The sequence below is a fragment of the Eumetopias jubatus genome, unplaced genomic scaffold, assembly GCF_037043125.1.
Source record: "Eumetopias jubatus isolate StellerSeaLion01/CBP00866 unplaced genomic scaffold, mEumJub1_p1.0 scaffold_14, whole genome shotgun sequence".
Classification (NCBI taxonomy): domain Eukaryota; kingdom Metazoa; phylum Chordata; class Mammalia; order Carnivora; family Otariidae; genus Eumetopias; species Eumetopias jubatus.
Genome location: NW_028274820.1, coordinates 24,038,696 through 24,059,246, shown reverse-complemented (window position 1 = coordinate 24,059,246; position 20,551 = coordinate 24,038,696). Strand labels below are relative to the sequence as shown.

The 20,551-nt window shown below is 36.1% G+C and overlaps 1 protein-coding gene and 1 long non-coding RNA gene across 4 annotated transcripts in view; both read right to left on the bottom strand.

The window, feature by feature from the left end:
- Positions 1-6,598, bottom strand: part of LOC114221681 (uncharacterized) — a 58,885-nt gene extending 52,287 nt beyond the window's left edge. Inside the window, exon 1 of the long non-coding RNA XR_003611790.2 lies at positions 6,486-6,598. This is a non-coding gene — a long non-coding RNA (uncharacterized LOC114221681). The remainder of the gene's footprint in view (positions 1-6,485) is intronic.
- Positions 6,599-6,887: 289 nt separating this feature from the next.
- PHTF2 (putative homeodomain transcription factor 2) overlaps positions 6,888-20,551 on the bottom strand; it is a 112,352-nt gene continuing 98,688 nt past the window's right edge. For all 3 annotated transcript variants that reach the window (XM_028119170.2, XM_028119179.2, XM_088018614.1), the window contains 6 exons: positions 20,235-20,366; positions 17,538-17,624; positions 13,353-13,508; positions 12,263-12,358; positions 9,929-10,054; positions 6,888-9,299 (listed from right to left, as the gene is read on the bottom strand). In XM_028119170.2, coding sequence (XP_027974971.1) covers positions 9,279-9,299; positions 9,929-10,054; positions 12,263-12,358; positions 13,353-13,508; positions 17,538-17,624; positions 20,235-20,366 — 618 coding nt within the window. In that variant the 3' untranslated portion in view covers positions 6,888-9,278. The remainder of the gene's footprint in view (positions 9,300-9,928; positions 10,055-12,262; positions 12,359-13,352; positions 13,509-17,537; positions 17,625-20,234; positions 20,367-20,551) is intronic.

The window sequence follows — 20,551 nt, the reverse complement described above, 5'->3', positions numbered from 1 at the left end:
TATCTTATTAATTTTGGTGCAATTGTAAACGGGACTGATTCCTTATTTACTCTTTCTGCTGCTTCATTATTGGCATATAGAAATGTGCAGATTTCTGTACATTGATTTTGTTTCCTGCGACTTTACTGGGTTGGTGTTATCAGTTCTGGGTTTTATGGTAGAGTCTTCCGGGTTTTCTATATATAGTACTATGTCATCTTCAAGTAGTGTAAGTTTTACTTCTTCCTTGCCAATTTGGATGCCTTTTCTTTCTTTTTGTTGTCTGATTGCTGTGGCCAAGACTTCCAGTACTAGGTTGAATAAAAGTGGTGAGAGTGGACCTCCTTGTCTTGTTCCTAACCATAGAAGGAAAGGTCTCAGTTTTTCCCCATTGAGGATGTTAGCTGTACATTTTTTCATATATGGCCTTTATTATGTTGAGGTATTTTCCCTCTAAACCTATTTTGTTGAGGGTTTATTTTTTTTATGAGTGGATTTTGTACTTTGTCAAATGCTTTTTCTCCATCTACTGAAATGATCATATGGTTCTCTTTTTTTTAAGATTTTATTTATTTATTTGAGAGAGAGAGAGCAGATGGAGGAGCAGAGGGAGAGGGACAAGCAGATTCCACATGGAGCACAAGGCGCGATGCGGGGCTCAATATCAGGACCCCGAGATCAGGACCTGAGCTGAAACCAAGAGTCAGACACTTTAATGTGTTGTTGCACTTGGTTTGCTAGTATTTTGTTGAGGATATTTGCATCTATGTTCCTCAGAGATGTTGGCCTATAGTTCTCTTTTTTAGTGGTCTTTTTTTAGTGGTTTAGTATGAGGGTAATGCTGGTCTCATAGAATGAATTTGGAAGTTTTCCTTCCTCTTGTATATTTTGGAACATTTTGAGACCAGGCATTAGCTCTTCTTTAAATGTTTGGTAGAATTTGCCTATGAAGCCATCTGGTCCTGGGCTTTTGTTTGTTGGCAGTTTTTTGATTATGGATTCACTTTCTTTCCTGGTTATCAGTCTGTTCAAATTTTCTATTTCTTCCTGTTTCAGTTTTGGTAGGTTATATGTTTCTAGGAATTTATTTGTTTCTTCTAGGTTGTCCAATTCGTTGGCATATAGTTTTTTCATAATATTCTCTCACAGTCCTTTGTATTTCTGTGGCTTTGGTTGTTACATCTCTTCTCTTATTTGTGATTTTATTTATTTGGGTCCTTTCCCTTTTCTTTTTGATAAGCCTGGCTAGAGGTTTAACAATTTTATTAAGTTCTTCAAAGAGCCAGCTCCTGGTTTCATTGATCTGTTCTGTTTTTTTGTGGGTTTTTTTTGTTGTTGTTAGTTTCTGTATCATTTATTCCTGCTCTAATCTTCCTTCTGATGGCTTTAGGTTTTGTTTGTTGTTCTTTTTCTAGCTGCTTTAGGTGTAAGGTTAGGTTGTTTTTTGAGATTTTTTTTTTGTCGTATTGCCATATACTCCCCTCTTAGAATTCCTTTTGCTACATCCCAAAGGTTTTGGACTGTTGTGTTTTCATTTTCATTTGTTTCCATGTATTTTTTAATTTCTTCTTTGACCTGCTGGTTGGCCCATTCATTGTTTAGTAGCATGTTATTTAACCTCCATGTATTTGTGGTCTTTCCAGATTTTTCTTCTGGTTGATTCTAGAATGGTCCATGTGCACTTAAAAAGAATGTGTATTCTGCTGTTTTAGGATGGAATGTTCTGAATATATCTGTTAGATCCACCTGTTCCAGTGTGTCTTTCAAAAGCTCTGTTTCCTTGTTGATTTTGTTTGGATGATCTATCTATAGATGTAAGTGGCATGTTAAAGTCCTATACTATTATTGTATTATTATCAATTTGTTCCTTTATGTATGTTATTGCTTTATGTATTTGCGTGCTGCCATGTTGGGTGCATAAATATTTACAATTGTATCTTCTTGTTGGATTATCCCATTTATTTATTTTTAAAGATTTTATTTATTTACTCGACAGAGAGAGAGACAGCGAGAGCAGGAACACAAGCAGGGGGAGTGGGAGAGGGAGAAGCAGGCTTCCTGCCGAGCAGGGAGCCCGATGTGGGACTCGATCCCAGGACCCTGGGATCATGACCTGAGCCAAAGGCAGACACTTAACGACTAAGCCACCCAGGCGCCCAAGATTATCCCATTTATTATTATATAGTGCCCTTCTTTGTCTTTGGTTACAGTCTTTGTTTTAAAGTTTAGTTTGTCTGATACAAGTATTGCTACTCTGGCTTTCTTGTGACATGGTTTGTATGATAAATGCTTCTCTATCCCCTTTTCTTTTCTAATAGAAAAATATTGAATTAATGTCATAAATTGGGCACCTCGGTGGCTTTGTCAGTTGCACGTCTGCGTTTGGCTTGAGTCATGTCCCAGAGTCCTGGGATTGAGTCCCACGTTGGGCTCCCTCCTCAGCGGGGAGCCTGCTTCTCCCTCTCCCTCTGCCTGCTGCTCCCCATTCTTGTTCTCTCTCTGTCAAATAAATAAATAAAAAATCTTAAAAAAAATAATGTCATAAGTTTCAAAACCAAAATTCAAAAATTTACTTAGACATAACCTCTAACTTTCACAATTTCATTGCTTTATAATATTTTGCATTAAGCCTTTCACTGTCTTTTTTTTTTCAAATTTTTATTTAAATTCCAGTTATTAACATATAGTGTAGTATTGTTTTCAGGAGTAGAATTCAGTGATTCATCATTTGCATATAACACCCAGTGCTCAACACAACAAGTGCCCTCCTTAATACCCATCAACCATTTAGCCCATCCCCCACCCACCTCCTTCCATCAAACCTCAGTTTGTTCTCTTAATGTCTGGTTCCCTCTCTTTCCTTTTCTCTCCTTCCCATATGTTCATCTGTTTTGTTTCTTAGATTCCACATATGAGTGAAATCATATGGTATTTGTCTTTCTCTGCCTGACTTATTTCACTTAGCATAATACACTCTAAGCTCCATCTATGTCATTGCAAATGGCAAGATTTCATTCCTTTTGATGGCTTCATCCCTTTTATTTTTTTTTAAGTTTTATTTAAGTAATCTCTACACCTAACATGGGGTTCTGATTCATGACCCCAAGATCAAGAGTTGCATGCTCTTCTGACTGAGTGAGGTGGTTTCTGGTTTAATCTGCAGGTGGTTTCAGGTTTAAAATGAGTCTCTGGTAGGCAACATATACATGGGTCTTGTTTTTTTTTTTTACCCATTTTGACACCCTGTCTTTTGATTGGAGCATTTAGCCATTTATATTCAAAGTAATTATTGATAGATATGTATTTATTGCCATTTTATTAGTTGTTTTGTATCAGATTTTCTCTGATCCTTTGTTTTTCTCTTTCATGTTTTCGATTTTCTTTAGTGATATATTTGGATTTCTTTCTCTTTATTCTTTGCATGTTTATTAGTGGTTTTTGATATATGGTTACCATTAGGTCTATATGTAGCCTTTTTATCACACAACAGTCTATATATAAAGTTGATTGTCATTTAAGTTTGAACCCATTCTTTTCTCCTCTCCTCCCCCATTTATAGGTGTATTATTACATTTTATATCCTGTGTGTGTGTTCCTGATTTTTTACAGAAATATTTTTATCGCTTCTGTGTTCCCTACCTTTATACTGTCATTTTTGGTCTCTCCTATCCACTCAGAGTCCCCTTTAATTCTTGCAGGGCTGGTTTAATAGTTTTTTAACTCCTTTAGTTTTTGTTTGTCTGGGAAACTCTATCTCTCTTTCCATTCTGAATGATAGCCTTGATGGATAGAGTATTCCTGGCTGCAGACTTTTCCCATTCAGCATTTTGAATATTTTATGCCATTCTCTTCTGGCTTGCCAAGTTTCTGTTGAAAACTCTCCTGCTATCTTTGTGGGTTTTCCTTTGTAATTTACTAACTTTTGTCTTATTTTTAAGATTTTTTTTATCACTATATTTTACAAATTTAATTACAATATGTCTTGGTGTGGGCCTGCTTTTGTTGATTTTGATGGGAATTTTCTGTGCCTCCTGGATCTGGATGTCTTTTTCCTTCCCCAAATTAAGGAAGTTTTAGCTATTATTTCTTCAAGTAAATTTTCTGCCCCCTTTTCTCTCTCTTCTTCTTCTGGGACTCCTATAATACAAATGTTATTATGTTTGATGGACTCACGGAGTTCCCTAAATCATTGTTGTGTTGCATAATTCTTTCTCTCTTTTGTTCAGATTCATTGCTTTCTATTGCTTTGTCTTCTAGGTCATTCATTCATTCCTCTGGTTCTTCCAAACCGCTGTTCATTGCACCAGGTATGTTTTTAATCTCATTTATTGCACTCTTCATCTCTGATTCTTTTTTAACTTTTATCTCTGTGGTAAGGGTCTCACTGATGCTTTCCATTCTTAAGTCCAGTGAGTACCCTTATGATCATTGCTTTAAATTCTCCATCAGGCATATTACTTATATCTGTTTTCACTTAGATCTCTGGCCATGGCCTTATCTTGTTCTTTCACTTGGGATAAATTCTTCTGTCTTCTCATTTCGTCTAAGTCTCCACCTGCTTCTGTGTGTTAGCAAAGTCAGTTGTCTCCTGCTCCTGAAAGTAATGGTGTTATGAAGAGATCATGGTAATGTCCAGGGCCTGGCACTTCAGGGAGTGTCTCCGGCGTGTGCAGTGTGCTCTCTGCTATTGTGTTCTGGCTGCTCAATCCTTCAGGCCAGTTGTCTTCACAGGCTCTCCTTGCCTGCTATGGGCAGTGTGTGGTCCTTGGCCAGAATGTGGTGAGTTTTAACTAGGTGTGCTCTGGTCTGTTTGTGAAATGAGACCTGTCACCACCACCACCAGAAATGAGGCCCTGCAGAACTCACTGGTTGGAAGAAGTAGTATGGGCAGGAGTTTGTGCTAGTCTTCTGGGGAGGGGCCCACCATGCTGGGACTGAGGTAAGTGTGACTGAAAGGGCAGTTCCACCAGAGTGCAGGGGGATGGGGTTTAGCACAAGAAAGTTAGGCAACCAGTGTCCACACTGTGCTACTTTCCACAGGTAGCTTTATGTTTATGCTGAGGGGCGGGGGAGGGGAAATGGCACCGGCCAGCTCCTTTGTTCCTGGAGAGGAGTCTCTGTGAATACTGCCACTCTGGGATATGCTCTGAGAAGAGCAATTAGTCTCCCCACTGGGTGCTCCAGGTGCTCTTCAGATCACTGTTTCCATGCTGTATGCCACCCCCTACCCCCAGTTGTTTGCCTACCTTCTCTCCAGCACAGTGCTCTCTTAGGCTGTATTCCAGCCAAGCCTGCTGACCTTTAAAACTCCAGGCTTGGGGCGCCTGGGTGGCTCAGTCGATCTTGGGATCGAGCCCCACATCAGACTCCCTGTTCAGCAGGGAGCCTGCTTCTCCCTTTCCTCCTCCCCCTGCTTGTGCTCTCTCTTTCCCTCTGTCAAATAAATAAATAAAATCTTAAAAAAAAGACAAAAACAAAAACAAAACTCCAGGCTTTAAGCCTCACTGGTTGCAAGAACTCACAGAATTCGGCCCCTCTCACTTTCCAAACCAATGGCTATGAGGAAACATTCTCTTTGTGCATTCCCCTGTGACTCCTCTTTCCCTCTCTCTCTCCCTTCTGTGCAACCACAGTTACCTCCCCTCCACAGCAGCCAGGATCTGTTTCTCCCCTAAACCATGTCTCCGCACTTTCTACCTTCTTCAATGTGGCTTCTTCTTCACCTTCAGTTGTGGAGTTTATTCTGCCAGTCTTCAGGTCAATTTCTGGGGTACTTAGGATGATTTGATAGTTATCTGGTTGTATTCATGGGATAAGGCGAGCCTAGGGTCCTCCTACTCCACCATCTTCCTGTCTCTACAGAATATACTTTCAAAGAGAATAAAAGAGTGTGGGTTCTATCATTAACTAACTAGGGAAACCTTGGGCAAGCTTCTTAGCCTCTTTTGTGGTTTCAGTTTTTTTATCTGGTAAAATAAGAACTTTGGACAAGGTGGTGTCTAAGGTCCTGTTTGACTCAGGTCATTCATTCAGTCTGAGCTTTTTCTACATATTAGGCACCGTTTTATGTGCTAGGCATACAGTTAAAATCTCACGGAATTCCTGATCTTAAGGTAGTAATTCTCAAGGTGGTGAGGACTGACAGGTGAGGCAAATTTTCCAAATCGTTTGGGGAATATCTTTTTGAAAATATACTGCCTCCTAGATCTGCAGTCTCATCTCCAGGAGGTAAGCTCTGTGGGGAGCCAGTGTTATGGATAAGCATTTGTGATATCCTTTGTATAGGCTTGGCAGAAAAAAGGTTGAGAATGTGTTCTAAGTGATATAGCAATTCAAGGAGGTGCCAATCATGGGCTCTATTTTGCAGTCTGAAAGGAGATTCATTAGAAGAGCCAATTCTGAGCTTAAGGTAAGTTTGAAAGTGCACTTGAATTAATAGCCCCTGATTTATTAAAATCCTATGAACACTTGTACCAATTAGGTAATAGAAATAATAGAATGCTTACCCATCTTATTTTTGGCCATGATCTCTCATGCTGAATTCATGTGGCAAAATTGTTTGATTAAAAATACCACTATCCTTCTGACAGTGAGTTTTACTATCCCAGGCCACAGCCAGTTTTCTGTATTTAAATACAAACAAACAAGCAAAAAAAAAAAAAAAAAAAGAAAAAATTAATGATATGGTAGCATTTTGGTGATGAAAGACCTGCATATGTATTATTATTCTTTCATGTTAAGAATCATAACAAAATCTTAAATGTCAGGGAGTTTAAAAAAATTTACTTCCATTCTCCTGAAATCTAAGAGTTATAACTAAAGTTCATGCTAGAGTAAATACACAATTACCATAGAAATGTATATGGATTGCAAATGGGAAAAACAAAAAAACAGAAAACACCTCCAGCTTAACACTGTCAGCATAGAATATTTTATTTTAAACTTGCTGTTCAAACTTTCAAATACAACACATGTGGCAAAGAAACAACAGTTAACACACAACATCTGCCACAATTCTATCTTTGAACTGCCTTTTCTATATTATGTGATATGTTACAATTTCTTTCGATTTCTTACATTCATGGTATTCTTAAAAGCAGCAAACGTCAATTTTTCTGCTTTGAAACAGTTCCATTAATGTTTTGAAATTGCTTAAAATGACAACTTTTTCCTTTTGGTATTCTACTGCTGCCCATGTTAGTGACATCATTCATATTATTTATAGATTGTTGAGAGGTATACTGTACTCAACAAATCAACTCCCGACCCTAAGTTAAAATGAACTTCAATCCAAAACACGCATACTCAGCTACCTTTCTCAAAAATATTTCCATTCTGAAATAAGTTTTTTTTTGTGAGATACAATAGTTTTATCTTTTATTCCTAACAGAACTCATGCTGTACTTTTTTTTCTCAAAATATATTTGATATATTCTGTGCAAAATGTTAAGTTCTGTATAGGTATGTACCTTATTCTGAAAAAGTTTATAAAATATAATTCCTAAAAACAACCTCAACATTAGACAATAGAGGAAGAAGAAACATATCAAACAAAGCCTAATTTTTCACATGAGAAAATAAGTATGTTCTTAAAGCTCCAGTAATACATTCCTTGAAAAAACTCAGAATGCACTTTGGTCATTATTAAACATATGAGAACATAGGCAAATAAAACAAATTGCTTTTGTTGTTTTCTACACAAAAAAAATACACTACACAATGAGGCTGAATTGAGGCTGATCAAAAGGAATGGTAAGAGCAAAGTGATATTATGACATGGCTCTGTTCTCTACGCATTCCTGATCTTAAGATTATGATTTGGGGATTAAAACTGCACCAATCAAATAAATCATTTACAATTAATTATTTTAAATTCCCTAAAACATGGTAAAAAATGTGAGGATATTCAACATGATACACCTTGCACCAAGAAAATTCTATACTGTTTCAAATAAATTCTTTGTTTTAGAAACTAGATACCCAGTTTAAAAAAAATTGCAAAAACATTTCATGTTTCATGTAATTCCTAATATATTCTTGATTGTACAAATATAACAACTTAAAATCAAGGCCCAATGTAAGATACCATCATATTCGCTCTATTTACCTAACATGCCGACATGGTAAGTTCTCATTTGGACACTTGGCAAATTGCGGGTGAGTGTGTGTGATGGCGGGGGGAGGGGAGTAGGTAACTTTCCAGGTTAAAAGCATCTAAAATAGCCCTTATAAAATTGGGGGTAAGGGGGATGCACCAGGTTAAGTTTAGAAGATAGAATTTGCAAACTGAAGCTCTTTTCTGAAAATCTGGATATAGTTTTAATAACTAGCAATCAGAGGAATATTTTATTGGTTCTTAACCTTATTCTTAAGTTGTTCACTTGAGTGTGTATACACTATAGTGTACCATGGGGAAAAATTATTTTACTTGAGTAAACATAATGTACTTTAGTAATATCAATAGGCACTTCACTTGTGAGATGAGTGTATACCTCACTCAAAAGGATACCATATCATGCCCTAGTACACTATAACATATCCCATATAAAGATACGCATTTAAAAGTAACAATTTTAAAAAGTGCACATTTTGAGCATGCACAGTTGGAGCTGTGCAAACAGCCCAGTGTTTCAAATAAATACAATTATTACTAGTTAATTTTTATCAAAATATCTTACAGTATGGTAACCATTTACAATTATTGCTCTATTAAGAGTTTTATCATCAAAGAGCACTTGTTGACCTGTTATGTAATACCATATATATTAATACTGAAGGGTGTGTAACTGCAGCTTAATCAGTGTAGATCCTGGCATTGTTCCAAAATAATTCAAAAGAAACCTTGACTGGATCTTGATTTACCAAAGAAGATACCTTCTGTGTCTAGCTGAGTCCAATGCAATATTCCAACGTTAAAGAAGTTTTCCTTTCAAGTAAGGCAAGTTCACGGCATTGGTAGAGAAACAGTGCTTAGCAATGGCTTCTAGTCTCACGATTTGTTATTTTGTCAATTATTTATGAACAATTACCAGGATCTCAAGTATCTGGATATCAGTTTTATCACCCTTGCAACAACTAAGTACATCAATGCTAGAAATAAAATATAAAGACTAAAATAAATGTAAAAAAAAAACAGTGAACAAGTAAAATAAATATAAGAATTGCACAAGACAGTCTGATGTAAACACTTCGATTTCCCAGCTGAGACTCCTGAAGCAAAGAGTCAGTGACTGCTTGCAGGCAGCTTAGTTGGTACTCTTATTCTGGAAAAGAGGCTACATCTTCTTTTCTCTGAATTGTCATGATTTAATCTTCCATAGCTAGTGAAAAAATAACAGAAGTAGTAACCATTAGAGTCAGTTTTAATATTGCAAATTACTAAATTACATAACATAATGCTTTTATCTAAATTTCATTCATAAACAAGAGTAGGTGCTACTATTTTAAACTCCTTTATCCCTGTGTTTTCAAGAATTCACCTTAAAATAAAAAAGTGAAAATCAGATTTCCCCTGCTTTCTTTTACTGAGAAGTAGCAATATATACATACTACTGGTATAATATGAATAATCTACACCTGATTCACTAAGAGCTGTGCATATGTTAGAGGAGGTATGTACTGCTATATAATAAATATCATTTTTGGCTAAAAAAAGAAATAGGGCTCTTCTTTTCCTTTTTTTATCACCTAAATTAGATTCAGATTATATAAGTAAAAATAAATCCCTTTACTTATTCTATACAAGAGTCCTATTTGTATGAACACTGTTCCAAACTAGGCGTTCTGTCAGCATTATAAACCAAGAATATTATTCATTCTCTGCGTACAGTATTATTAAAATGACTTCATCACTGCACATAGGTGATCTCAAAAGAGTAATGGGGTAAAATAAATGTCACGGAATATAAGAGGGGGCACTAAGAAATAAAAAATAGGGGGAAGGTCTTACCTTTAAATTAAATCCAAGCAAGTCACTGATAACACCAGAGACAGCTGACAGGATAACAACCTGGGTGATGTTATAAAGCAGTGGATTCATTGTAAGCCCATACAATCTAAAGGGACTGTCCAATTCCTAGCAGAAGAAAAAAACCCATGAGCCTGGAAACTCATTAAGAATTACCAGTTAATGGGATGAGTTAGCCCGGTGATGGGTATTAAGGAGGGCACGTATTGAATGGAGCACTGGGTGTTATACGCAAACAATAAATCATGGAATACTACATCAAAAACTAATGATGTAATGTATGGTGATTAACATAACATAATAAAATAAAAAAAAGCAAAAAAAAAGAATTATCAGTTAAACTAATTCAAGGTGATATACAATGAGAATTTTCAAAAACAGTCTCAAAAAACAGTTACAAATTATGGGTACTTTTAGAAAGGATAAACTTGATTAAACTTGAAAGAAGTAAATACATTTTGTGTTTTTTTTTTTTTAGAAATGATTTTCATTAAAAGAACTCTATAACCTAAATTTGTAACTCTAATTCCTGTCTCAAATGAATGACTAGTAAAGTACTGGTCCAGTAGCTACCAAGGGTTTGGAAACATTTTCTAAGGTAAGAAGAGAAAATGGAAGATTTTTGGAAAAATTAGAAAATTGGCCAAATTTTCTGCCATTATTAATACATACATACATAAACTTCCCTTTGAGACAATTACTTTTCGAATATAAGAACTGACTGTTTCAAAGATTTAATATTCTTTGATTTATTGATTCTCAGATTTAAAGTTATATGGCAGGCCCTGTGTTAGGCTCTGGGAAATGAGGATTCAGTCCCTGTGCTGAAGGACTTTATAGTCTAATAGATATGCAAAATAAACAATTCAACTGTGAGCCTCCCATAGAAGAGGTGTGTATAAAAGGTATAGGCCCTAGAGAGAGGAGAGAACAGGCATTCCGTAAGACACATAAGAACATGGCACCTTTGAATCGCTACAGGTTGCTCAGCATTTTAGAGCCCAAGTGCAAGGAAAGAAGTCCTTCAAATTTCTAAAACCACTGAGGTAAGGGTCATTCTTTATGCAGATTGTACTGACAGACTGGCACCGGTGGGAATTTAATTAGGGGAGAAGTGTATGAGATGTGCAGGTGAGAAAGACCACCGGCAGAGGGGAAGCAATGTGGAGGATGGGCTGGAGAGCCAGGAGACTAGAAGCAGGAAGGCCTTGAAGGTTCAATGGATAGTGAGACAATGAGGGTCTGACTTAGGGCAGGACTGACAGGGAAGCGGGGATGTACTGGAAACCATTTGAGGTGTGAATCAATGGGCCTCAGAATTTCTTGGCAGTGAAGAGGGAGAGAGAGGGAACAACCGATATTAAGTCCCCAGTTTCTGAGTAGAAGACTGTGTAGGACTGTGTGTGATCAAAAAGGATCACATTGTTGTGCTTTGTACTTTAGTTATCTCCTATTTCTCTCTACTCTGGGACTGAAACTGCTTCTAAGTCTCATCATGTCTAGCATAGTGCCTACACTCTGAAGATACTACCCATATATGCACCAGACAAGCCCACCCACCTCTTCAGAACCTTGTCGGTGCCAAATGTATGCTGTGAGGCAGTGTATCCCATTAAGACTTTTTAATTGACTGAAGAAATAATCGTAACATTGAGACACAACTAATTTTGTACCATTCTCTGAAGAATTCATTCAATTTGCTATAGAAATTGAGATTTTAAACATTTTCCTTTTAAGAAAGAAAAGCATTACCAACACTGCAAAGCAGTGCTAAAAACATTTTATTGAATTACCTCCAAGGAGTTATTATTATGAAATCAGATATTTTGAAATTATATTCTTTTTGATTGTTACAAAAAGTGATCTGAAAATTTTAATGTTTACTGATAATATATGTTTATTATAATTATTATGTATTACTACTTTTTAAGCTAACTCAGGCCAAGCAGAAGACTGCTCTCAGAAATACAAAATGAGAAAATTTCCAAGTTAACATTAAATCTCCCTTTTTGAAATCTATTTTAAGTTCTAGGAGGTAAAATTTCCAAAGATGCCAACCTCTACAATACTTTAAACATTATTATAGTCTTAAATTTTTAAAAGTTATTAAAATTTCAAAATGAGATGATTTGGATTACTTTGATTCGTTTTACAGTAAGTAAAATGTACATGGCATAAATGTATTCAAATATAATTTGGAAACAGTTTGGATAATCATAAAAACCAAACACAAGGTAGGATCTGCAAACAGAAGACTCAGTTATAATATCAGAACAGCATATTCTACATTATATCCATTTTCAATTTCATTTTTACCTTTAGCAGTTTAGTAGCCAGCTTTAAAACATTATTCACTAGTGTCAGTTCCTCTTTTTTGTTAGGTTTCTTCTCCATTTTCAAGTAGAGGTTTATCTTTTTATAAAAAAGGAATAAATAGTTAAAAATACTGCATGGAGCACTGGGCATTATATGAAAACAGTGAATCATGGATCACCACATCAAAAACTAATGATGTACTGTATGGTGACTAACATAACAATAAAATTTTAAAAAATTACAATACTCATTTTTAAAAGGAACTGAAAGACAGGCACTGAAATATTAGTGGTGGTTCTCTGGTTATTGAGATTACAGATGACATTAATATTCTCCTTCAAACTACATTTTATAGTCCAAATTCCTACAATAAACATGTTATTTTATAATAAGAAAACAAGGACTTATTTAAATTTTCAAATATAATGAAAGCTGACACAAGAAAGGCAAACTGGATGTCATTATTTAATAATAGGTGAAACAATTTAGTTCCAGAGCAAAAGCAACCTCAAGAATAAGTGAGAACTAGAGCAAAGTAAATCAATTGGTTTGTTCCTCTCCCCTTTCCCTTTAATTGAGTTCCTTTGACAGGATTACCGATTTTTTAAAATCAAACTATCCCTGACAAAAACACTAAAAAAGTTTACATTGGCTGTAAGTTTCTCTGAATAATTCCTATGAAATGGTAAGGAAAATATTAAACAAATTCATACAAAATACAGTTAACCATCAAAATTATTATGCTTTACCCTTCCTACTGAATAAAAATTAATACTTATTCAAATATGGCTCTGCTACACTGCAAAGCAAATATATCCCACTAATGGCTTAAAATTCATCATTTCTATAAATAGTACTTCCTTCTTGTCATATAAAAGTGAAACAGAAAAACAGCAGATTAGATATGAAATCTGCATCAAGGCAGGAACACTGAAGATGAGGCTTGTGTTCTATCAAATTTCAAGTTTTGTTTTGTAACACAAATGCAATCTAACAGGTTCCTAAAAAACTTGAAGTAAATGAAAAGATTTTTAGTTTAATATGTAGATTATAGACATTAACTTATAACAGAATAAACATGCATTCTCACCTGTTCGGTAAGTAATATTGAGGTATTGCTATATTTTTTACTTGTTTCTGATCCAAGGGTAACAAATCTTAGGAGGAAAAGCGTTAAAGAGATGCACCAGATTACTAGCTCCCAATTGTAGTGACAATCAAGGAAGATCTCATGCACATGAAGCAACTAAAAGTGTATGAAAAAAGCAACAGGAAACAGCAATGTGATTCAATTTCTTTTTAAAAGGAAATAACATTTTATTTCATACAAATGGATCATGAATGTAGTAGTACATTTTAAAAACATTCCACATTTATTATGGAATATTTCAAACACATAAAACATATAAGCAAAACCCACGACTAGAAGTCGTAGAGAGGATATCTGTCTCATTCCTAATTTAAAGTAAATACCCCTAAGGTAATAAATATCATATGAACAATGTTTGCTCTAATTTTTTAAAGATATACTTTATCAGATTAAGAACATACTTTCCAGTATTATGAATCTCCACTAAAATTCACCAATTTATTTTCTGCACCTGTTGAGATGATCAGATGTTCTCTCCTCCTTTAAAAATCAACTAAAGGAGGGGCGCCTGGGTGGCTCAGTCGGTTAAGCGTCTGCCTTCGGCTCAGGTCATGATCCCAGGGTCCTGGGATCGAGCCCCACATCGGGCTCCCTGCTCAGCGGAGAGCCTGCTTCTCCCTCTCTCTCTGCCTACCTGTACTCTATCTCTCTGTCAAATAAATAAATAAAATTAAAAAAAAAAAAAAGATTCTTTTAGTCACCTAAAATGAGCTGGGGAATACTCCCTTTTTTTCTATTCTCTAGATGTTTTGTGTAGGACTGGAATTAACTGTTTAGGGGCACCTGGTTGGCTAAGTTGATTTAAGCATCTGCCTTCAGCTCAGGTCATGATCTCGGGGTCCTGGAATCGAGCCCCGCATCAGGCTCCCTGTTCAGCGGGGAGTTTGTTTCTCCCTCACCCTCTGCCCTTTCCCCCTGCTCGTGCTCTTTCTCTCTCTAATAAACCAATAAAATCTTAAAAAAAATATAACGAGCTGTTATCTGAATAACTGGCAAAATTCAACTGTAAAACCACGTGGGTCTAGGGGATTTTTGTTGGTGGCAAATTTTTAAACTATTGAATCAGTACTGCTTTATAGTTATAGGTCTCCTCAGATTTTCAATTATGTTTTGAGTCAGTTTTAATAAATTATGCATTTGTACAAAATTGTCCGCCGAAGCTTTCAACTTCAATGGTAACTTATATTAGCATTCTTTTAAAAAGAAACTTAACTGTGCCATTAGTTTATGGTTTAATATACTGTGCTTTTTCTTTTTAAACACTTGTTATTGTACATTTTAAAACTTCCAAATGCATGAGTTTTCTTGCTGCTGTCATTGTTTCCTACTGTAATTGCATTAGTTAGATCGAGTGGCCTGAATGGTCTCAGCTGAGAATTACTTTGTGTCCAAGTACATGGGAAAGTTTTATAAACTATCCTTGTGCCTGAAAAGAATATGTATTCTCTGATTTTAGAACAAAATTTTAACTGTTGCTTACATACATATATTCATTATTTTTTTAATCTGTTTAATCTGTCAATTACTAAAAGAAATGTGTTGAGACCTCCGAATGAGGTTTTATTTCTACAATTTCTCACCTTAGTGCTATTGATTTTGGCTGTCTATACATATATTTGAAGTTATATGATTACACGCATGCAAGGTGGGAATTATTAGATCTTCCTGATGAATTATTCTTTCAATTTTTGTCAAGTTTCCCTTTATCCCTTGTACTTAGACTACAGTCTATTTCATCTAATATTAATATGAACTTACCAGCTTTCTTTTGCCTGCAGTGGCTTTTTCTACCTTATATTCAAAACCTTTCAGAGTTATTATGATCCATGTGTCTTTTATTGATAGGCATAGAAAGGTTTTACGTTCCTAAGATTCAGAACTTCTACAACATGTACTCCAGGAACATGGAAATTAAACCCGGAAGAAATGGCTGAGATGCGATAAGGAATTGTGAGTACAGAAATCAGTCTTTTCGGGGCGCCTGGGTGGCTCAGTCGTTAAGTGTCTACCTTCGGCTCAGGTCATGATCCCAGGATCCTGGGATCGAGCCCCGCATCGGGGCCCCTGCTCAGCGGGAAGCCTGCTTCTCCACCCACTCCCCCTGCTTGTGTTCCCTCTCTATGTCTCTGTCAAATAAATAAATAAAATCTTAAAAAAAAAAAAATCAGTCTTTTCCTCTTCATTGCTTTTACGATTTTTCTCTTTGTTTTTGGTGTTCTGCACTTCTCCACAACATCTCTAAGTGTGGATTTACTTTTATTGCTCCTTCTCATTCTTGTGCTTCCTAAATCGGAAACTAATGTCTTTTATCAATACAGAAAAACTCTTAGCCATCATCTCTCCAAATACTGCTCTCCTTCTTTCCATCTGGAATTCCTACTGGGTATTTATTGGATCTCCCATCTGCCTCAATCTCCTTTTCATATTTCCATCCCTTTATCTCTGTCCTATATTCTGGGTAACTTCTTCCATCTCCCATTCACTATTTTTAGCTGTCTTCAATCTGCTATTTATTGTTTATTGTATTTTAAATGTCAGTAACTGTATTTTTCATTTCTCTGAAGAGCTGTCTGTCCTTTTCCATCGTGTTATCTATGTCTTTGTCTCGCAGCTCCTATCTGAGCAGCCTACCGTCTGAGGTAGCTGGACATCTAATCCCGCTGTTTGTCGGTCTGTTGACTCACTCACGATGGATTGTCTCTTCACAGTGTTTTGAAACCTGAAGGGGCTTCATCTGTGGAAATCCTAGGAGGCCTAGGTGGAGGTCCCATCCCCCTAAGAACAATCTTGGTTTTGCTTCTGCCAAGTATCCAGGTATGCAGGAACCTAGGCCCACTGTTCACATTAACTTCTTGACACAGAGGTTACAGGACAAGATTTGTAATGTACATTTTAAACCCTGAACCTATAATAAGTGCCGACCTACAGTTACATATTCTTAGAGGAGAGACTTAACCCCCCTCGTTCTTGCCAGTCCAGGCAGAGTCAGATGAGCTTTCTTATTGCCCTCCTGTGCTGGTGAGCAGGCTGTTTTTCTTATTCTACCTTTTAACTGAGACTGTAGTCCTTTAAGGGGTAGCATGTATAAGGAGGTATGCAGGCTGAGGCCTCATTTTCTGTCCTTCTGTGGACATAAAATCTCAAGTCTCTAGGATACTAAGATTGACAATGTACCTCATTTTATCTGAGGGCTGCCACAGCATTAAGACATATACTTAATTGCTGTTTTTTAATTTTATCTTCATTTTTGACCCCTTACTGTCTTATAAACTCAGATATGTAGTATGTGTATAAAAAAGTTTATATAAGTATATTAAAAAGCTGAGTTTTTTTGGGTGCCTGGGTGGCTCAGTCAGTTAAGCGTCTGCCTTCGGCTCAGGTCATGATCCCGGGGTCCTGGGATCGAGTCCCGCATCAGGCTCCTTGCTCTGCAGAGAGCCTGCTTCTCTCTCTCTCCTCCCCACTTGTGCTCTCTCTCACTATCTCTGTCTCTCTCCCTCAAATAAATAAATAAAATCTAAAAAAAAAAAAAAAAAGCTGAGTTTTTTTCTTCCCCCCAGCATTAGTGTTTTAAAGCATAAGAATCTTCAGGTAATCTAGTATGTCATATTACTTGAAATGGAAGTTTAATTTTATAACCTAGACTATCCTGAGATATTTTTGTGCTTCCTGACTAATCTTGGACAATGAGAGTTCTTTTTCAGAGTCTGAGGCAGTCAAGTCACAGTGACAATCCAGATATAAAATGAAAGAATTAATACTAAATGTGAATAAAGCAGAGATCCATGAAAAACAGTCTGAAACAATCTCATAATTCTAGTCACTCATAAGTTTGTTTTGGGAAATAAAGATAACCAAGTGAATGGTGGGTAAAAACTAATTACTATATATTCAATCAACAGACATCTGAGAATATGCTAGCCACTGTTCATACACAGAGATGAATAAAACACATTCATTAATTCTACTGAAAAAAGATAAACTGCAAAAAGTCAATTTTAAAACTTGTATAACTAGGTTTATAAGTATTATTAGTTTGGTTGTTTATTATTAGAAAGCCTTCTGGAGCTAAATAATTATAGATGTGATTACCTAATTTTTACACATTGGAATAAGTCAACTCACCTGGGCACAACAGATAAACACAACTGATATAGTCAACAAGAAAGCAGATGAAACTATTACATCAACTGATCGCTGAGGACCTCGACGCTGGGGAAAAAAAGGGAAAACACTTTTAAATATATTTACTAATTAGCAGCTAATTCCATGCTTTCAATTACAGTGTTGATCCATCCCTGCAGGTTGATCATAGCTTACAATGTTGAAAATATACCTAATTTGTCAGATGAATTTTAATTACAAAGTGTTACTATTTCCTGAGGATTGCAATACAGTCAAGATGGTGAATACATAGCACAGAATTCTTGGCGTAACTTCCACATTTTTCATTTCATTTCATTCCAAATATTTTGTCAAACACTAATCATTTATTTAACAAATGTTTCTTGAGCACCTGCTCAGAATAGGGCCCTGTGTTAGGTACTGGAAATATAGCAGAGAACAAAACAGACATGGTCCCTACCCTTCACAGGAACTAGCAGGAAGCCAGACATCAAGCCTATAACCACAGATCTATGTGATCAATTGTAATGAGTGCTATTAAAGGAAAGGTAAAGGATGCTTTAAGAAAACTGGTAGGGAATTTGGTGTAAATATTACTTCCTTAGGGAGATCTTTCCCGTTTCACACTACCAACTCTCAGTTACAGGTTAGGAAGATGGCCTGGGAAGATCTCCCTAATAAAGAGGTATTTATGGCAAAATAAGGTGCCAGGGCATGATGGCACATGGCAGTGTTCCTGGCAGAAGAAAAGGCAAGTGCAAGAGCACAAAACAGGAAAAATAATATTGCAATTACAGAACTGAAGCAGTCTAGTGTGGCTGGAATGGAGAGAGGAAAGTGTTTCAAAATGAAAGGAGAGGCTATCCTCAAGAGCTAGGTCACAAAGGGCACTACAGGCCCTATTCAGATTTTGTTCTTCAGCCTAAGAGCAATGGGGAACCTTAAAAAGTCTTAAGAATTATATGATGAAATCTACCTTTTGAAAAGATTGCTGGTGGCAGACTGAGGAATGTACTGGAAGGAGGGAACCGGAATGCAGGGAGGCCAGTTAACAGGCAACTACAGCAGCCCAAAGCAGATGACTGACAGTTTCAGTTAGGGTGGTGGATATGGAAACAAAGAGAAGAAAATGGACCCAAGATATATTTTGCAAGTAGAAAGGGTGGGAAATGGTGTTAAGCTGGATGTTGGAAATGCAAGAGAGGGAAGTAAATACCAAGGATAATTCCTAGGTCCAGGCTACATGTTTCCCTCACTGAAATGTAAGCTCCTAAAAATAAGGACTTTCATGTCATCAGTAGTGGATATTACATGGTTAACATTAAATAAATGCTTACTGAGTAGAACAAACAATGTACAAAAGAATGCAACACCTACTTAGGGTTGATAATGAGGAGGAATTCCAGGTGGCTTCTTACTAAGCTACATAACAAAGATCATATTCATCCCTCCATACAACAGAAAAGCCACAGTGGGCAAAATAATCGAAGCCAATTTTTAGCATTTCCCAAAGGAGGCTAACAAGTTAAATCAATGAACAGAATAATGAATTTTTTAAATAGAAGGGTAGACAAATAGTGCAAACTTTTTTTTTTACTTCTTTCATTGTTACTTCAAAAAAATAAAGATCTAGGTATATCAGAGTGTTTCTGGTCTTTGGGTCAACTTTATTTAAGACCTGATTACTCCATTAATAATGAAAATCATTGTGTCTTAATGCAACAAAGAAATAATCCTCAGAAGAAGTGCTTTCCTAAACCTAATTTAGGTGTTTTCCCATTTCCCTCCTGAGTTTTTATATCTTACTTCCATAATTAGGAAAGTTATTTAAAAAGATTAAAGGAAAAGAACAGCATGAGAAAAATGGTTTAGAATTGCAAGCTGATATTTTTAAATAGTAATAGGCCACTTCAGTGAGGCTACCCACTGATTAGTTTTTTTTTTAATTCTTTTTTTAAGCAGTGGGCTCCCTCTGCTGGTTTCTGATAACCATTCTAGGTAGAAACAAAATCTTTAAGCTTTTTAATGAGTAGAAGTTGGTGAGATTTACGAAAAAAAAGATAAATGTCAAACCTAAAAAACAAAACATATGGATAAACAAATATAAAGCAGAATCAGATCTATAAATACAAAGAACAAACTGCTGGTTGCCAGAGGGAAGGGGGGTTGGGAGGATGGTCAAAACGGGTGCAGTGGGGAGGGAGGTACAGGCTTCCAGTCACGGAAGGAGTAAGTCACAGGAATAAATGGCAGAGGTTAGGGAATATAGTTGGTGGCGCTGTCACAGTGCTGTACGGTGACAGATGGTAGCTACACTTGGTGGTAAGAATAGCACAACATAGAGAGAGGGTGAATCACTATGTTGTACACCCAAAACTAATATAACATTGTATGTCAACTATGCTTCAATTAAAAAAAAATTTTTTTAAAGATATATTTAGGATAATCTGATCCTGAATAATCTACCTAAAATGTATTTAAGCCTTTTAGACTTCAGGTATTTTACTCTAAAGAACCAGTTAAACATTTATTTTGGATTTCTGCATATGGATTGAAAAAAACTCTAAGTATGGCCACACAGCACCACACTAGTACACAGGTGACTATACATTTAGATATACATAGATATTGACAAAAAGACTGAAACTCTCAGAGGGAGTTAGCATGTTAAGAGTACTTTTATCACTGTCATTCTACCTTAAGATAGGACCGGAGAGATAGCCACATTTTTATATTCTGTACTTTCTTCAACCGGAAATGAGGAACCTCAGATTTTCGAGCCCTCCTTGCTGATGTTAAGTGTCCAAAGAGTTTTGCAAAAAGTAATCGCTAAAAAAGATTAGGGTAAGGATTAATTTTCAAGTAGATTACCACAGAAAAACAAAAATTGACAAAATATGTCTTAAGTACTACAAAAACAAAACAGGAAAATAATTAGCAGGTCAAAATGATTTATGAAATATTAAAATACTTCAGTAATTCTTTAAATATTATGAAAAGGATAAAATATTCTC